Raw genomic sequence first — 13,891 nt, forward strand, 5'->3', positions numbered from 1 at the left:
CCATTGTGAAGCTGAAAACTTGTTTCATAAGAACAGGCCATCACTCAACCAGCTGAAGAGGGGAAAAAAATAAAAAAGGAACCCAGAGAAACAATTGGAAAGAAAAACTGGACATTTGAATGGAATAACTGCTAGTGTCTTTCCTCTGGCATTGACATCCTAACAAAGGGTGTGAGAGTTTTTTCCTTTATGTTTTTGCAAAGCGAAGATGGGAAGAGAGCACTTTGTTTATTCATTTGTCTTAGAGCCCCACTAGCATAAAAAAGTCACTGCAAATACTTATCCAAGGATCAGGTTCATCCCACTGGGATGCAAGTACTGCGTGCTCCCTTGATAGCCTATGTGAGATCCAAACCAGCATGTGGAAGTGCTTATTTCCCTCTATTGTCTATTTAGGAGGTCTAGGGGAGAGAAGCACAATTCCAGTTACATCACCTTGGTATGGCCCGAAAGCTAGGTAGGCCTAATTGATCACTTGTAGATACTACTTACCACAGATGTGTACAAGGCCTTGGTACAACAAGTCTCACTTCAAAGACTTGTCAGGCTTTGTGCAGGTGTCCCATGCTAAGTGTGGTAGTACAGGCAAAATAAACTAGATGTCCTACTGCTTGCCGAACCATAGATTTTTCTGGTACAGCTGTGCTTAAATGGAGCTGAATCAAGGCAACCTCACCTTGGATAAAGTTCCCAGGAAGAGATCTTCTCCACTGAGTAAAATGTCTGTCAGCACTGTTGAAGAATCTTCTCAGATGGTTCTTTGGAACTCTATTCTCTGGACGGTTTCATTACCTGCACTGGAGCAGCTGAAGTTGCACTGGAAAGGAGCACTGGAGGTCCTCAAGCATGCCTAGAGCTCAGCAGGAGACTGGCAGGGGAAAAAAGACAGTCACCACTTTAAGCTAAGGCATGGGGATCATTTAGTGACTCACCCAAGATCACACAGATGGTGCTTACACCAAGAATTAGACCCACCAAGCCATCCACACCTCTGGATTGTTTGTTGAGGATTAGAGTGCATTTAGGAGTCCATTTTAATATATAAATGTAGGATTTGGAGCTATGACGGAATGGTAAATTAAATACTGAGGAGTTTGTCATATCTCTGTTCAAAGCAGGCTAACATTTCATGTAAGGAATTACATGCTTCAGACAGTTGCAATCATCTTCTGCACAAATAATTTAAGCTTACTTCATCTGTTGTATTCTGATTTAAATTTTTATTGGAAATATAAATACCTATGTCGGTCACCAAACCAAATAAAACAAACATATTGAGTAGGGTCTATTACAGACTAATATGGAAACAAATAATCTGCAAGTCTGGTTTTATTTATAAGCTTATTTGAGTTTTTACTCTAGGCTTATATTAATCGGGTTTGTGGTTTCCACATCTGTACTGCTGATGCCCCGTGCAGACAGCATGCCAAGTCGGACCTGGGCATCCTCCAAGCTCTAAATGGAAAACACATGCTTCAACTCTAGCTACCTCAAGACAAGCAGGGCCAGTAACCTACCAAGTAACCACAGCGGGTGCAGCAGGCAGAGCAAAACTCTGGGGAGCTTTCTGAGGTGCCTGCTTGCAAGCTTCTTGCTTCTGACTTGCTCCAGGGGCAGCCAGGCTGCCGCCTGTATTATATTTGCTCTCTCTGATGATCAAGAGATACCAATTCCCTTCACAGCCTCCCTTTTCCTCTAGCTGTAGCTAGAAATTCCCAGACTGGACCAGTTAGTTCACAGTGTCAGCTAGTAATACATATTCTAGAGGAAGATGGAAGAACTCCTGCAGATGATGGCAATGCAGTATGAATTCTTTCCAGAACCCTTGATTATTTTTAATATTTATAAAAAGCATTCTGAATGTTCACAAGAGCCATAAATATATATAAAAAAATGCCCATGCCCTTTGTCAAGCCAAAATGGATCCAGCTGTTCTGCAGTGTTGGTCTCTGATTGCGGAGAATCCCTGTATTAATGAAAGATGTATAAAGGGAATCCCAAACTAGAAATATGATCTCTGCTAAAGACTGTTCAAATCAACTATTACAGAATATTTCAGGGAAGTACATGAATACAAAGCTGATTCTCAATACAGCTGAGATCCAGTCCTGAGAACCCATCTCCATGAGGACATCTGCACTGCTTACAGACACTTTTCAGAGCAAGCTGCTTGCAGACAAACTTTGCTTTGGGCTGGTACATCTCCAGAGTTTTGTGGCAGTATAACTGCATTACTGCAAACCCATCCCCTAGGGCCCAACAGAACCTCAGCACAGTATGAGTGCCAGACCTGCTTCTTCCTCGAGCACAGGAGGGAGGCCAGTACACAAGCTGTAGCAAAATGACATATATGACAGTAGTGAGAGAAAAGGAAGCAGTATAGCTGGCGTAAACACTAGAAATTTGGCAGAGGCAGTCGAATTTATTCCCTATGTACCCTCTGATGGTCATCCGGCAGCCTCTGCCACCTGTAGCAATTATCTCTTTCCTGACAATTTTGACAAAACTGACGCATAGCAGTGCCATAAAATATGTTTTTTCAAGTTACTATAGCATCGTCTGCGTGGGTTGTTCATACAGCAATGCCATGATTTGTTTTAAGAATTCAGAGCAGGGAAAGGGGCAATAAGGGGGGGTAAAAAATGAACACAACCTCAGTGCCCCAGCCGTGTCGAAGGGAATCACTCTGTCATCCATCATTCTCCTCCTCAGAGAACTGCTTTGCCCAACACGGCTGCTCTACTGGCTCCCAGGCAGAGGCAATTGTTATGAAACTGAGATGGCAAAAAAGCAGTGTCTGATAACAGAGGGGCAGATCTGTCATCAGCACAGAAGGCAATCATTCCTTGTGGCAGTGGCTAGAGAAAAGAAGATGCAATTAACAATTAGCTTTGGTAAGAGAAGACAAAACCCTTAAAACACAGTTTCTACTGCAGCAAATCAAGCCACAGACTTAGGAATTAATGGTTCAAAGTCTTGGTTCTTGCCTTCCTAGATACACTATAAGATGAAAGAGAGAGTGAAATTCTCCTGCCATTTCATTCTGGCTAGCTAAGAAATGGGGCTTAGCCATGGAAAAAGGCCAACCTTGCAATAATTACAGGAAATGAGAATAGCTTTGCAGCATTTCCAAGCAAATCCAGCACACCTTCAGCTTTGTATTTTAGGCACAAAATTCAGGCTTCTCACCCCAGAAAACAAAATGGAAGCTGTTCAGTGGGTGTTGCACTATCTTCCCTTCCTATCCTCCCCTCGCAGCTCCCCAGTTTCTGAAGTTAGAACCAAATTCATACAGAGCTCTTGGTGTGTCAAACAGGCTTTGCTTTCATAGCAAAGCATGACCTCTGAGTTGTGTCTTCCTTCTCCCAAACTTGGTTAATGGTTTGGAAAAACACGGTCATGCCAGTTACACTGTACATAAACTGAAGGTTTATCTACATTGCTTTCTTCTAATCAACTCTCTTAAATACTGCTGTGAGTGCAACCCTGGCAACAACTGACCCAAGAAGCTGTGTCCCCAAGCAGTGAGTCTAAGCTATGCTGTAGGAAAAGGCATGATTCAGAGGACATCACTCCTAGACATAGGTCATACGTGTATTGTCAAGTGCTGCCTCAGAAGGATGGACTGGATTTTTAGCTTAGAAATTCCAGCTATAATTTAGATCTGTTGGACTTCATTTCCAGCAGAGACTAGATCCATGTAATTCAGATTAGCGATCCAGATTATGACATCTTCCACAAGCCAGTACTTGAAAAAAAGAAACAAAATTGCTCCCCATTTTTTACTAAACATACAGAAGAAAGTGTTTGTATTATTATTTTTTTGTAATTTTTATAGATAAAAGTATATCTAACTACACTATCAGCGTTGCCCAGTTGACAGATGCAGTTTAGGCACAGCTTGGTCTGCATCAATGACCATAGCTGGAGATTTTCCTAGAGCACCTAACTATTTACAAGCCCCATGAGCATGCTTCTGGTGGGGCCACATCTAGAGATGTGCAAGGAATATCATCAACTAACATACGCATAAAAGCACTATTTCTGGTGCAAAGTCAGGTATCTTCCTCTCCTAAGACACCTTGGGTGTGGATTAATTAGGAATTTCAAATGACATTAAAGAACTACCTTGTTCTGTGATTTCACAGTCCACAGGTGCAGGAGACCAAATCGAGCACAGCCTACAGGCCTAGCTCAACATGCTGTACAGCACTGCCAGCCATTCTCTCCTCCCTCCTTCCCGATCACTTTGGCTTTTTGTGCCCTACAATAATTTCCCCTTCTATTCTCCAGCTCCTTTTTTTCTGTTGTCCATAGCACACTACAAATTATTTGTGGTTGCAATGATTAATTTCACAACTCACACCTAATTTGACCCTAATAACTTCGGCTGCAAAGTGGCAAAAGGGACAATTCCTTGTTGATCCAGACAACTTATCACCCCATGAACACAATAAAAAGGCAGAGCTGGTTATCAACAGGGAGATGCCCATTAGTATTTTTACAGGCAGAATGTCGGGAGGTCCCTTATCAAGTGGGGAGAGAGTTGGCATGTACTCCAGGCATGCAGGGGGGAGGCAGACTGCTTTCAGCCTGCAAGGCCACACAATATGGGAAGTGGTCTCTTGAAAGAGGAGTGGGAAGAATGACAGATGGTTTGTGCCTGTGCGTTTTTTTATAGGACACCGGGTTCCTGCCATGGGAACAGGGTGGACAGTAAAGGCAGCGACTAGACGTGAAGAGTGACAAAGCAAGTCAGCCACGGACGGCCCGTGGGAGGCCAGAGGAAATGCACCATTAGTCAAAGTTGGAGGAAAAATAAAATGCGATGACAACTGGGCCATTCATGTGCTTCCCCTTCAAGGACTGACCAGACCCTTCGCAACTCAAAAGACTCAAGTATCAGCTTCTTTTTCTCTTCAGCCAGGCTAATGTGCACCGGCACAGTCTGAGAAACTCCCTTGTCACTTATATGAATTCTTATCTTGTTGTTCTTGGCTACACTTCACTGAAGTACAGTGAGGGAGAGTGCTTCAATCAATAATGTAGATCCAAGTGAGCACCCCCCTCTGCTGTTCTTAGGCATCAACTCAATAGCTTAAAGCAAATGTTCACCCAACTTGTGAACTTGGGAAATACTAGAACTTGCAGAACTAGAGCATAAGACAATGAGGTGGCCTTGCAAGGATGTTTAAGACCCACACATGGACTATCTCATCACGCCAGGGTAGCCTTCTGCATTTTGAGAATTTGCTACCCAATACAGAAAATGCAAGACCTTAGAGCTCTCAGTAACCACAGTGACAGAGAAGGCGGCCTTGCATTTCACAAGCAGATTTCATCAGATGTTCCACTTTGCCACTGTCATGGAAACCCTGAAGCGCTGTTGCCACAGCTTGCGAATCTGATGCATTTTGTCATTAAGGAAAGATGATGCCCTTCAGAAGGTCCAGCTGTAAACACTCACAAATGGTTGGTCTCTTATTCTTCAATGGGGACTATACCACAGCTAAGGACAGGACTTATTTAGAACTGCCTCCTCTGGAGCTATGGCATTTCTATATTTGGAAAGTACAAGGGAGTTAAAGAAAGACGCAAGCAAAAAATCCTGAAATCCTCTTACGAATACATTGGACTCTTACCCCATCCAAACGGAATTCACTTATTAACACTTAAACAGGGCTAAAAGTAACTAAGTAAAATAGAATGAGCATCTTGCAAAAAAGCAGAACAAGAAAAATTCAAGGAGCAAGGAAGAATACAATTAAATCCCTAATTAAGGACAAGAACCAAAGTCCTGACCTGAAACTTCAAGGTATCCTGGATACATGAATGAACAAGGCCAGAAATCAATGCAAGCAAAGTCTGAAGTGTCAAGAGAATTCTCCTTATTTTTCCTGTGTTTGAAATATGTCTAAGAAATAAACTCAATGAGAATTAAAGAGGCAAAAATCAAAAGCGCTCTCATGATTTAATTAAATCCCAGTCTGGTGTAAATTAAATGAGTAAAAAAAAAAAAAAAATCCTTTGACAATCTGAGAGCCATTTCTTAAGTCTCCAAAGCAGCCTGTATTCTTTAAATTGCTTCCTGTTATATGGTTAATAATCTCCGCTTTCTACATTACAGGAATCTTTCATCTAAGCTAGCCAAACTGAACAGTGCTATCAGAGTATGAACACCCTGCTGCCCAAACTACTGTGCCTAACAACATCTTCCCAGTTATTCAGGAGTCTCTTGCCAGCAGAACATTAGTTGCCTCCATTTCTCTAAGGAAAATGCCTGGGTTTCCTGATGTTTTCAGCTGTGTTTGTACAACTTGCCTTTGTGTGAAGTTGAAAATTAATGCACTTCCTCTTGATCCTTTGAGAGAGACAAAAAGGAAGATTATCAAGATTAAATAAAAATGCCAAAGCTCAACCCTTTGTCCATGTTGAACAAAGGTGTTTAAATAAAGATTGCTGTGTATCACTAACTGCGTTACAAACTAAGGCGTCATGTACGACAGCTCAACCTCCAGCATAAAGCTAAAAGCTGCTACGTAACTTGTTGCTCTGACACAGTGTGAATAGAATATTGGTTGGCTGCATTACAGTTCATTCACACATTAGTAAGAGATAAAAATAAAACAAGCTTTCAATTCTGACTGTTTTGTTAGGAGTACGCAATGGAATAATATATCTGGGCTTTGTCTCACAGGGAGCCTGCAAAGAAGAGAACATTTATTTATTTTCTTCATTTTTGTTTAAAGCCTAAAAGCTGTCTTTTTTCACTGTTTTCTTTCCCTTGGTATTTTATTTTACTGGAGTTACATAATATTCTAAAAGACAAAGACTGAACAGGTATTTATAGTCCTTTTGTTTTAGATTTGTTTGAGTTATGTTACCACCTAGCTAATTCTAACTCCTCACACAGCATTGGGAAAAAGAAGTCTCCTCGTGAAAGATTTAAGAAGAGGGATTTTGCTGTTCGGTTTTATGCCAAAACAAGGAAGAACAAGCCTGATTCCCATGTTGCTTTAAGGTAAAGGGAAGGAGGACAGAAAAAACCCAACAGTCTTCCTGGTCTTCATACGATCTGAAGGAAAACGGGGGAGGAGGCACAGAAAGGGTGAGTATCTTTACAGTTCATCTTTCATGGAGTATGAAGGGTTTCCTTAAATTATTGTATTAGTATATTGGACATACTCTACCACAAACTGCTGAGACTTTTACCTGGAAAAATTTCCCCCCGCCCCCTCCTTGGAGGTGCTGGTTCTGACAGGCTGCAACTCCCAATACCTCTACCTAGCTAACAATGCAAAGCACCTTGTTCAAACAAGACTGGTCTCCATTTCACACTACCCCCCGGGGAATATCTACTTTTCTCTTCATACTATATCTTTCTGACTGATGCAATCAGATTCTGGAAACCTGCCTTATTAGTTTATATTCCAGCTTCTTAGGGATGATGTTAATTTTCCATTGTAGGACCAGAAGATTTTAGATGTGCTAGATCTTGTCTATCAGAAACAACAACAAAAAATAAGGCACGCACAGTACCACGCTTAGAATGGACTTCAGTGAACAGCACTCCTGGTAAAGAAAGTCTAGGGTTCACAAAAAAAGACACTCTCCTAACTCCAACAGTGCTTGAAACGAGGTATTTTACAATTACATGATGAATAAGTAAATATGCATTTTCTTACTTATTCACATGAGATATTCTGCTTAGTTTCTGCACCAGTTCCCCATCCCAATTGTTGTCTTCCTAGAACAGTGGTTTAGTACTAAGCCTTTATACAGCGATGGCCAAAGAGTGCCATTATATCCACTGAAGATTAGATAATTTTCTTTTGTTTCCCACAGCAAATGGGATCCCATTCATGTCCCAAACAGAACGTCAGTAGTTGGAATGGTGTTTTCTTAAGGTGCATATAAGATTAAAGACTAAAATCAGATGCAGTGTTGCCAAAGCCTTTGTAATACCATGTTTTTCATGGCAAGATGATTGACAAGAATTGCAGTAAGGTGCTGAAGGGGATATTTCACCTGGCCCATCAAAACTCAATGTAGAAGATTAGAACTAAGAAGAGCTGACAATATTGACTTTGAGTGCCACAACGGAAACATAATTAGCTCTTTGACATGTAGTGGACAGAAACACTCCATTTTTAAAAAATCAGTTAGAGTAATTACACCATATCTGTTGCATGCTGCCCTGGGAAAAAAAAAAAGGTCTGCTCTGCTGTTTCCTCTTCTCCCAGTAAAATTCAAGTTTGGCACTAGAATAAATGCATGCAAACCCAGCCTTTCTGCTGGAAGAACATCAGGAAAACTTTGTGCATAAAACTGAAAAACCTCTCTTAAAAGAGAGCACACAGATCTGAAAGAATGAAAAAGTCAATGAATTTTATACAAGTTTACTTATTGCAAAACAAACTGTCTGCACTATGCTTATTAAAGGCATATTTCATTGCCTAATCATGGATGTCTATTGTACCTTTTATGTTTTGAATCATAATTGCAGTCTGTTCCCCAACTGTAATAATGAAAGACATTTTGGCATATGCTTATATTGATTCCCCTTTAACAAAGCACTTAAGACACATACTTGCATCCCACTGAAATTAATGGCTAACATTGAGTACATGGATTTCACTGGGATTTAGACAAATGGCAATTTATACGGGCACAAAATTGCCTACTTTGTTGGATAGGCATGAGCCTCTGAAGAGAAGCCTTCAAACTCAAAAGTCTGTACAACGTGCAACTGTTTTTGTTAGAAATGCATTACACTATGGCATCTATGTTTTTATCAGAATAACTGTGCTAGCAAAAAAAGTGTATCTGCTGTACTGAAATATCTTTTCCAGCTCCTGGTCTGGAATAATCTAAACTGTAGAAACATTTTCCAGTAGGTGTAACGACATACAGTGCATGCATAGATGGGAAAAGGCAAAACTTAATTGTACACAATACCTTAGCATTGAGAACAAGTTATCATTAGGTATAATATAAATAATGCAGTATATTCAATTCCTAATTTATAAAGATTATTGTCTATATGCTTGTCTGTTATTTTTGTTTGCTTCAGGATTAAGTGGTATATGAAAATAAGGAGAAAAAAACATCAAGAATTATGCTTACCTTATTGCCTTTTTTAGCCACTGTTCCTAACTATCCTAATTAGTTAGAACCTGCAATGATATATTCCAGGAAATGAAAACAGATTAAAAATGCAGAAGTAAAAATGCCTTTAAATACAATAAAGTTAATGTTCCTTCTCAGCATCAAATCCAGGGCATATACTGAGGAAATATTAAACTAGCCTGTTTCAGAAGCTCAGCATCACCTGACTTAATGGGAACTTCTCATCAAAATAAGTGGATTTAAAGAAATAAAAGAAAATTGAGATAAAGTTGAATAATGTAGTCCCTTTCTTTTCTGACAGGGAAGTTTCTCAGAGTTTTTAAATATATTTTGCTAGTAACTTCCTAATTAATTTTCCAACATTTTTACCTAGCAGTACCCATAGCTACTAATTGGCTTTGCTGCAATGCATTTTTTCACTACATGTTCTAGTTTAAAACCTAAAGTGAATAGCTAATGTAGAATAGTTTAGCCCTGTATAATACTCTGACTGCACTGTATTTCAAGGGAGTTTCCTCTTGACGAGTCTTCAAGAAGCATGTCAACACACATGGACTGTGAAAATACCTGTTAGACCTCATTAGCTGGAATAAACAGGAGAGTATTTGAAACCATACTTACCAAGTCTAGAGGTTGTCTTAATTTAAATTTAAAATAAGAAGGTCATCCAGCCTGGAATAATCTCCATGGCTATTCAGTTTACACATAAGAGACAGAGAGATATCAACATTTTCTTATGAAAAGGTCTGAGTCTGTCAACTTCTTCGTTTCCTTAACACATACCTCAACCAAGAGAAACAGCATTAAGATCAAAAAAGAAATCTTTTGTAAGCAGAAGTCATATGTACAAAATTAAACAAATGCAATCAAACATTTACTAGAAAAAAAAAATTTATTAATTCATTAATTCACAACACAATAAATATTGGGATCATACATATGAGGGACCCAGAAATGCTCAGACTTGTTTGCACCATGGTGTGGTTTGACAAACAAGCCCTCATCAGCTGGCATCCTGAGAAGCCTGACTAAATTTTTTTTTTTTTTTTTTAATATTTTCACATATAATCAGTTATTTGCAGCGTATATCAGTCATTTCAATTAACATTAGTCAGGCTTTTAAAAACAATTCTTAAGGACCATCCCTGGCGAATCCTTCAGGAAAAAAAGCACAATCACAGTACTTGTCATTATTCTGTCTTGCTGTTGATTCTGACATCAGGGTTGTATAGGTGTGAATGTACATTTAGTTTTACTTCAGGGGCGCAACATTTTCCACTAAATGAGGAACAGAACTAGGCTGCTGTTCAAGATACAGGATCAATTTTCATGCAGTCCACTCAGCAATTCTAAAACTAAAGAGAGTTCTATTACTTCTGAGAACAATGACACGCCTTAGTTTCACACCCCATATACACTGAGGACACGTTTCCTTGAGATCTCTTTACTTGTCCTAAATCGTTGTTTTGAACTTTATGATGAACGAAATTAACTCATCTTTCCATTGATTTGTCTGTAGGGGCAGACAACTCAGTCTGCTGGATGCATTGGTAGGACAGAGAAGAGGAGCAACTTTCACATGGCTAAACACCAGTGTTTTCATTTATGAGTACAAAAGGAACTGTAATAGGTAATCACTAGGAAAAAAAATCTTGCATGCATACACATTATAGTTTAGTCAGAGGTGGGATGTTTCTCACTGCAAAATCTCTGTAGACCAAGATGCTCAGTATCTCAGTGTTTTGAAGTACTAAGTAAAACATTTTAAAAACACCTAATTTACTATGAACTTTTTTTGTAAACAGCTGGGAAAATCTAGTAGGGTTTTTGGCTGTATCATACTCCTAAGACCTTTATTAAAGGAAACAGGAACTTCTGAATGTGCAGGTATGCACACATTTATATACAGATATAAATTTTGCATAATTTCTTCTAAAGGCAGTTGCAATATTCAGGCAGTGTTTCAACAACACTTCCACTCCAAGTATTTCTTTTCAACTACAAGCTTATGGATGACTTCATAGATGAAAAATGGCATCAGCAGATCTGATAGGGAATGTCACTTGCAGTCAAACTGTATCACTCCTTCCTCTTTTACAGACCAGAAATATGGACCAAAAATCAGGAAACTTTGTAAAGAAAGCATTTAAGATTTCTTTTGTTGTTGTTTAAGTCAGAACAAATCTTTGAAAATGGAGTATTCTAGTATCAATGAGAGTGTGATAAATGCTATTACATCATATTTTAGATGGAAGGTCTGATCACTTTTTGTCTAATAGTTTCTCTGACAGGTACAATTCTCATGGTAAAAAAGATTTCACACCTGAAATAAACCAACCATTTGTCTGTGTTGCATGCTGTAGCAGCGAAATAGCAGGCAAAGAAAAAATAGCAAAGATATACATGATCATCAGACTATTCTTCCAAACTGTGCAACAAGCAGAAGGACAGCTATGAAAATATCAAATTCCACATGCAAAAACACTGATATAAATTAACTGCAAAAAGGATACAGTTTGTTTCACCTCAAGCTGATCTCTTCCTTCATGCACTATTCTACTGTAAAGGGTGCAAGAAATGATGCGACTATGCATATCAAAACGTTGGCAACTGCAACTTGGATTGAAATTCGGTGCAGTTTGTTTTGTGTTGGCTTTTGTCAGGCTACCTATTTAACAGGGTTCTGCAAAAGAAGCTTCACTATCAGATTTCTGTTTCTTTATTGCCACAAATTAGCCAGCATCTCCCCCTTCTGGATAGCAGGAAAATAAGCCAAAATTTGCAACAGATTAATGCTTTCCTACTCTGGCCAATACGCCAAAAATAAAAGTTTGCAGATAATTATTTTCTATCTTTGTTCTGAGCAGGACCATTTCTTTTCTAGATCACTGTTTAATATAGTTCCCGTCAGTAACATGTTTTATTAAAGCCAGACCTAAATCCATTCAGGTGTAGTATCCAGCTCATCAGTGAGAAAATCTTAAAAACAAACCAAAAAAATGTATCACTGTGTCAGCCAGGTTTCTGCATTCTATAAAACAGAAAATGCTGCATGAGTTGGATTATTAGTGGTTTTGATTCTATCTGTCAGCGTTGCTTAGTATATGGTGTTCAAGCAGTAATTTGTGAGATGTGTCAGTTTAATTCGAACTGAACTGAATTAGAAATTTCAAGAGAAGGCAGAGAAGTCACCATAAAATTCAACTCTTTCTTTACCACCTGTAAGCTCATTCATTTCCAGCCATCACCATAATGTTATGACCAGGCTGCCACTGATTAATCCATTAGGATTCATCCAGTAGCAGCACAGCTTCAGTGATAAGTAATTTTCTATTAAATTCCTGTACATATTACATTCTAAAGAAAAAACCCAAAGATGACTGCTTACCCATTGTTACACACTCTGGGAACTTGTTTCTACTTGTGTTCAAGATTAGGATCAGTAATGAGTTATCCAAGTACTTAGGAGAAAGTATCATCACCAAAATTCTAAGGGAGGCCCTGTCCGATTCCTAGCATCTGTATGAACATCATGTGAGACACTTCTGTTGACAGTCAGTCATGCCAACAGAGAAACTCAAATGACAACTGTTTAATTTGTAGATGGCCTCAGATGTCACTGGCTTCAGTTATATTTACATGTATAAAACTGTGATTATTCCCTAGCTCCCAGCAAAAGAAGCGTTACAGGCACTTTGAAAGAGAGAGATTTGTTACAGCAGGACTGCATTGGTTTTAGAACTGTGATGGTGCAAGGACAATTTCTTTGTCTGGCTGTGAGAAAAAGCTGTCTACAGGGAGAACGAGAAAGATTCCTGAAACTTGAACCATTAAAGCTGTTTCAACTCTAAGTGCCCCTTTTCTTTACAAATATATTTTGTGCTTTTTTTCCTTCTTTCCAGGGATGGTATTTAACCTCAGCAGCCTGTAACTGTTGCATCCAAGCCAGAACCCTTTGTGATGTGCAACTTGGTAATTTCTTCAGCACAGGTAGGGTGAATGCCAATTGTCTTCATTAGTTGAGGATATGTAGCACCACATCTACCAAAAAAAAAAAAAAAAGACCCACAAAGTCAAACACTCTTCACCTGAAGCAGCTAGAATGTCCTAAAACATCAGAGTAATTCTGCTCTTGTCCATTTTATCAGGTAGAGGAGTTGCATTTATTCTTTAAACAATGCTGTCTATTATTTCTCAGGCACTTGCATAACAACATTTAAACGCCCAGCTTCACAACACTGTTAGGTAGGGAAGAATTGTCATAAGAGTTGAGACAGAGAGAATTAAGCAATTTCCCCCAAGTCACAACTTCGCCTATGGCAAAAACATATGACAAAACTGCAGCCTTCAGCTTTTCTTGTACATACATGTGTGTTTCACTAACTCTGACTCCAGATGGAAAAAAACACACACATACACACAGAGGAAGAAAATCTTAATTAGGACTGCTGGCAAGAATCTGCTGAAGGAAGTAATACTAGAATATTCTTCCATGATCTTAGAGATCTGGTGCTTACACTGAAATTATCAATGTTATAAGCAGGAGGAAGAAGTGTCTCATTTGAAAAAACAAAACAAAACACCACCAAAAAACCCTTGAGCTAAAATCCCACTTGCTTAATTCCTTTACTTGTCCAATAACATTCTTAGACTTGACGACTTTCCTTTGAGCTGCTATTCCAGACAGGTCATGCTGTGAGAATAGCTGAAATGGCCCTAAATTTAAGAATTGTTCCAAGCTTTCTATGGAATACTGTTCTCT

General features: G+C 39.1%; 1 protein-coding gene across 1 annotated transcript in view; it reads right to left on the reverse strand.

The window, feature by feature from the left end:
* Positions 1 to 10,002: 10,002 nt before the first annotated feature.
* TXNRD2 (thioredoxin reductase 2) overlaps positions 10,003 to 13,891 on the reverse strand; it is a 38,753-nt gene continuing 34,864 nt past the window's right edge. Inside the window, exon 17 of the mRNA XM_076353134.1 lies at positions 10,003 to 13,170. Coding sequence (XP_076209249.1) covers positions 13,047 to 13,170 — 124 coding nt within the window. The 3' untranslated portion in view covers positions 10,003 to 13,046. The remainder of the gene's footprint in view (positions 13,171 to 13,891) is intronic.

This window comes from Aptenodytes patagonicus, chromosome 15, assembly GCF_965638725.1.
Source record: "Aptenodytes patagonicus chromosome 15, bAptPat1.pri.cur, whole genome shotgun sequence".
NCBI classification, from domain to species: Eukaryota; Metazoa; Chordata; class Aves; order Sphenisciformes; family Spheniscidae; genus Aptenodytes; species Aptenodytes patagonicus.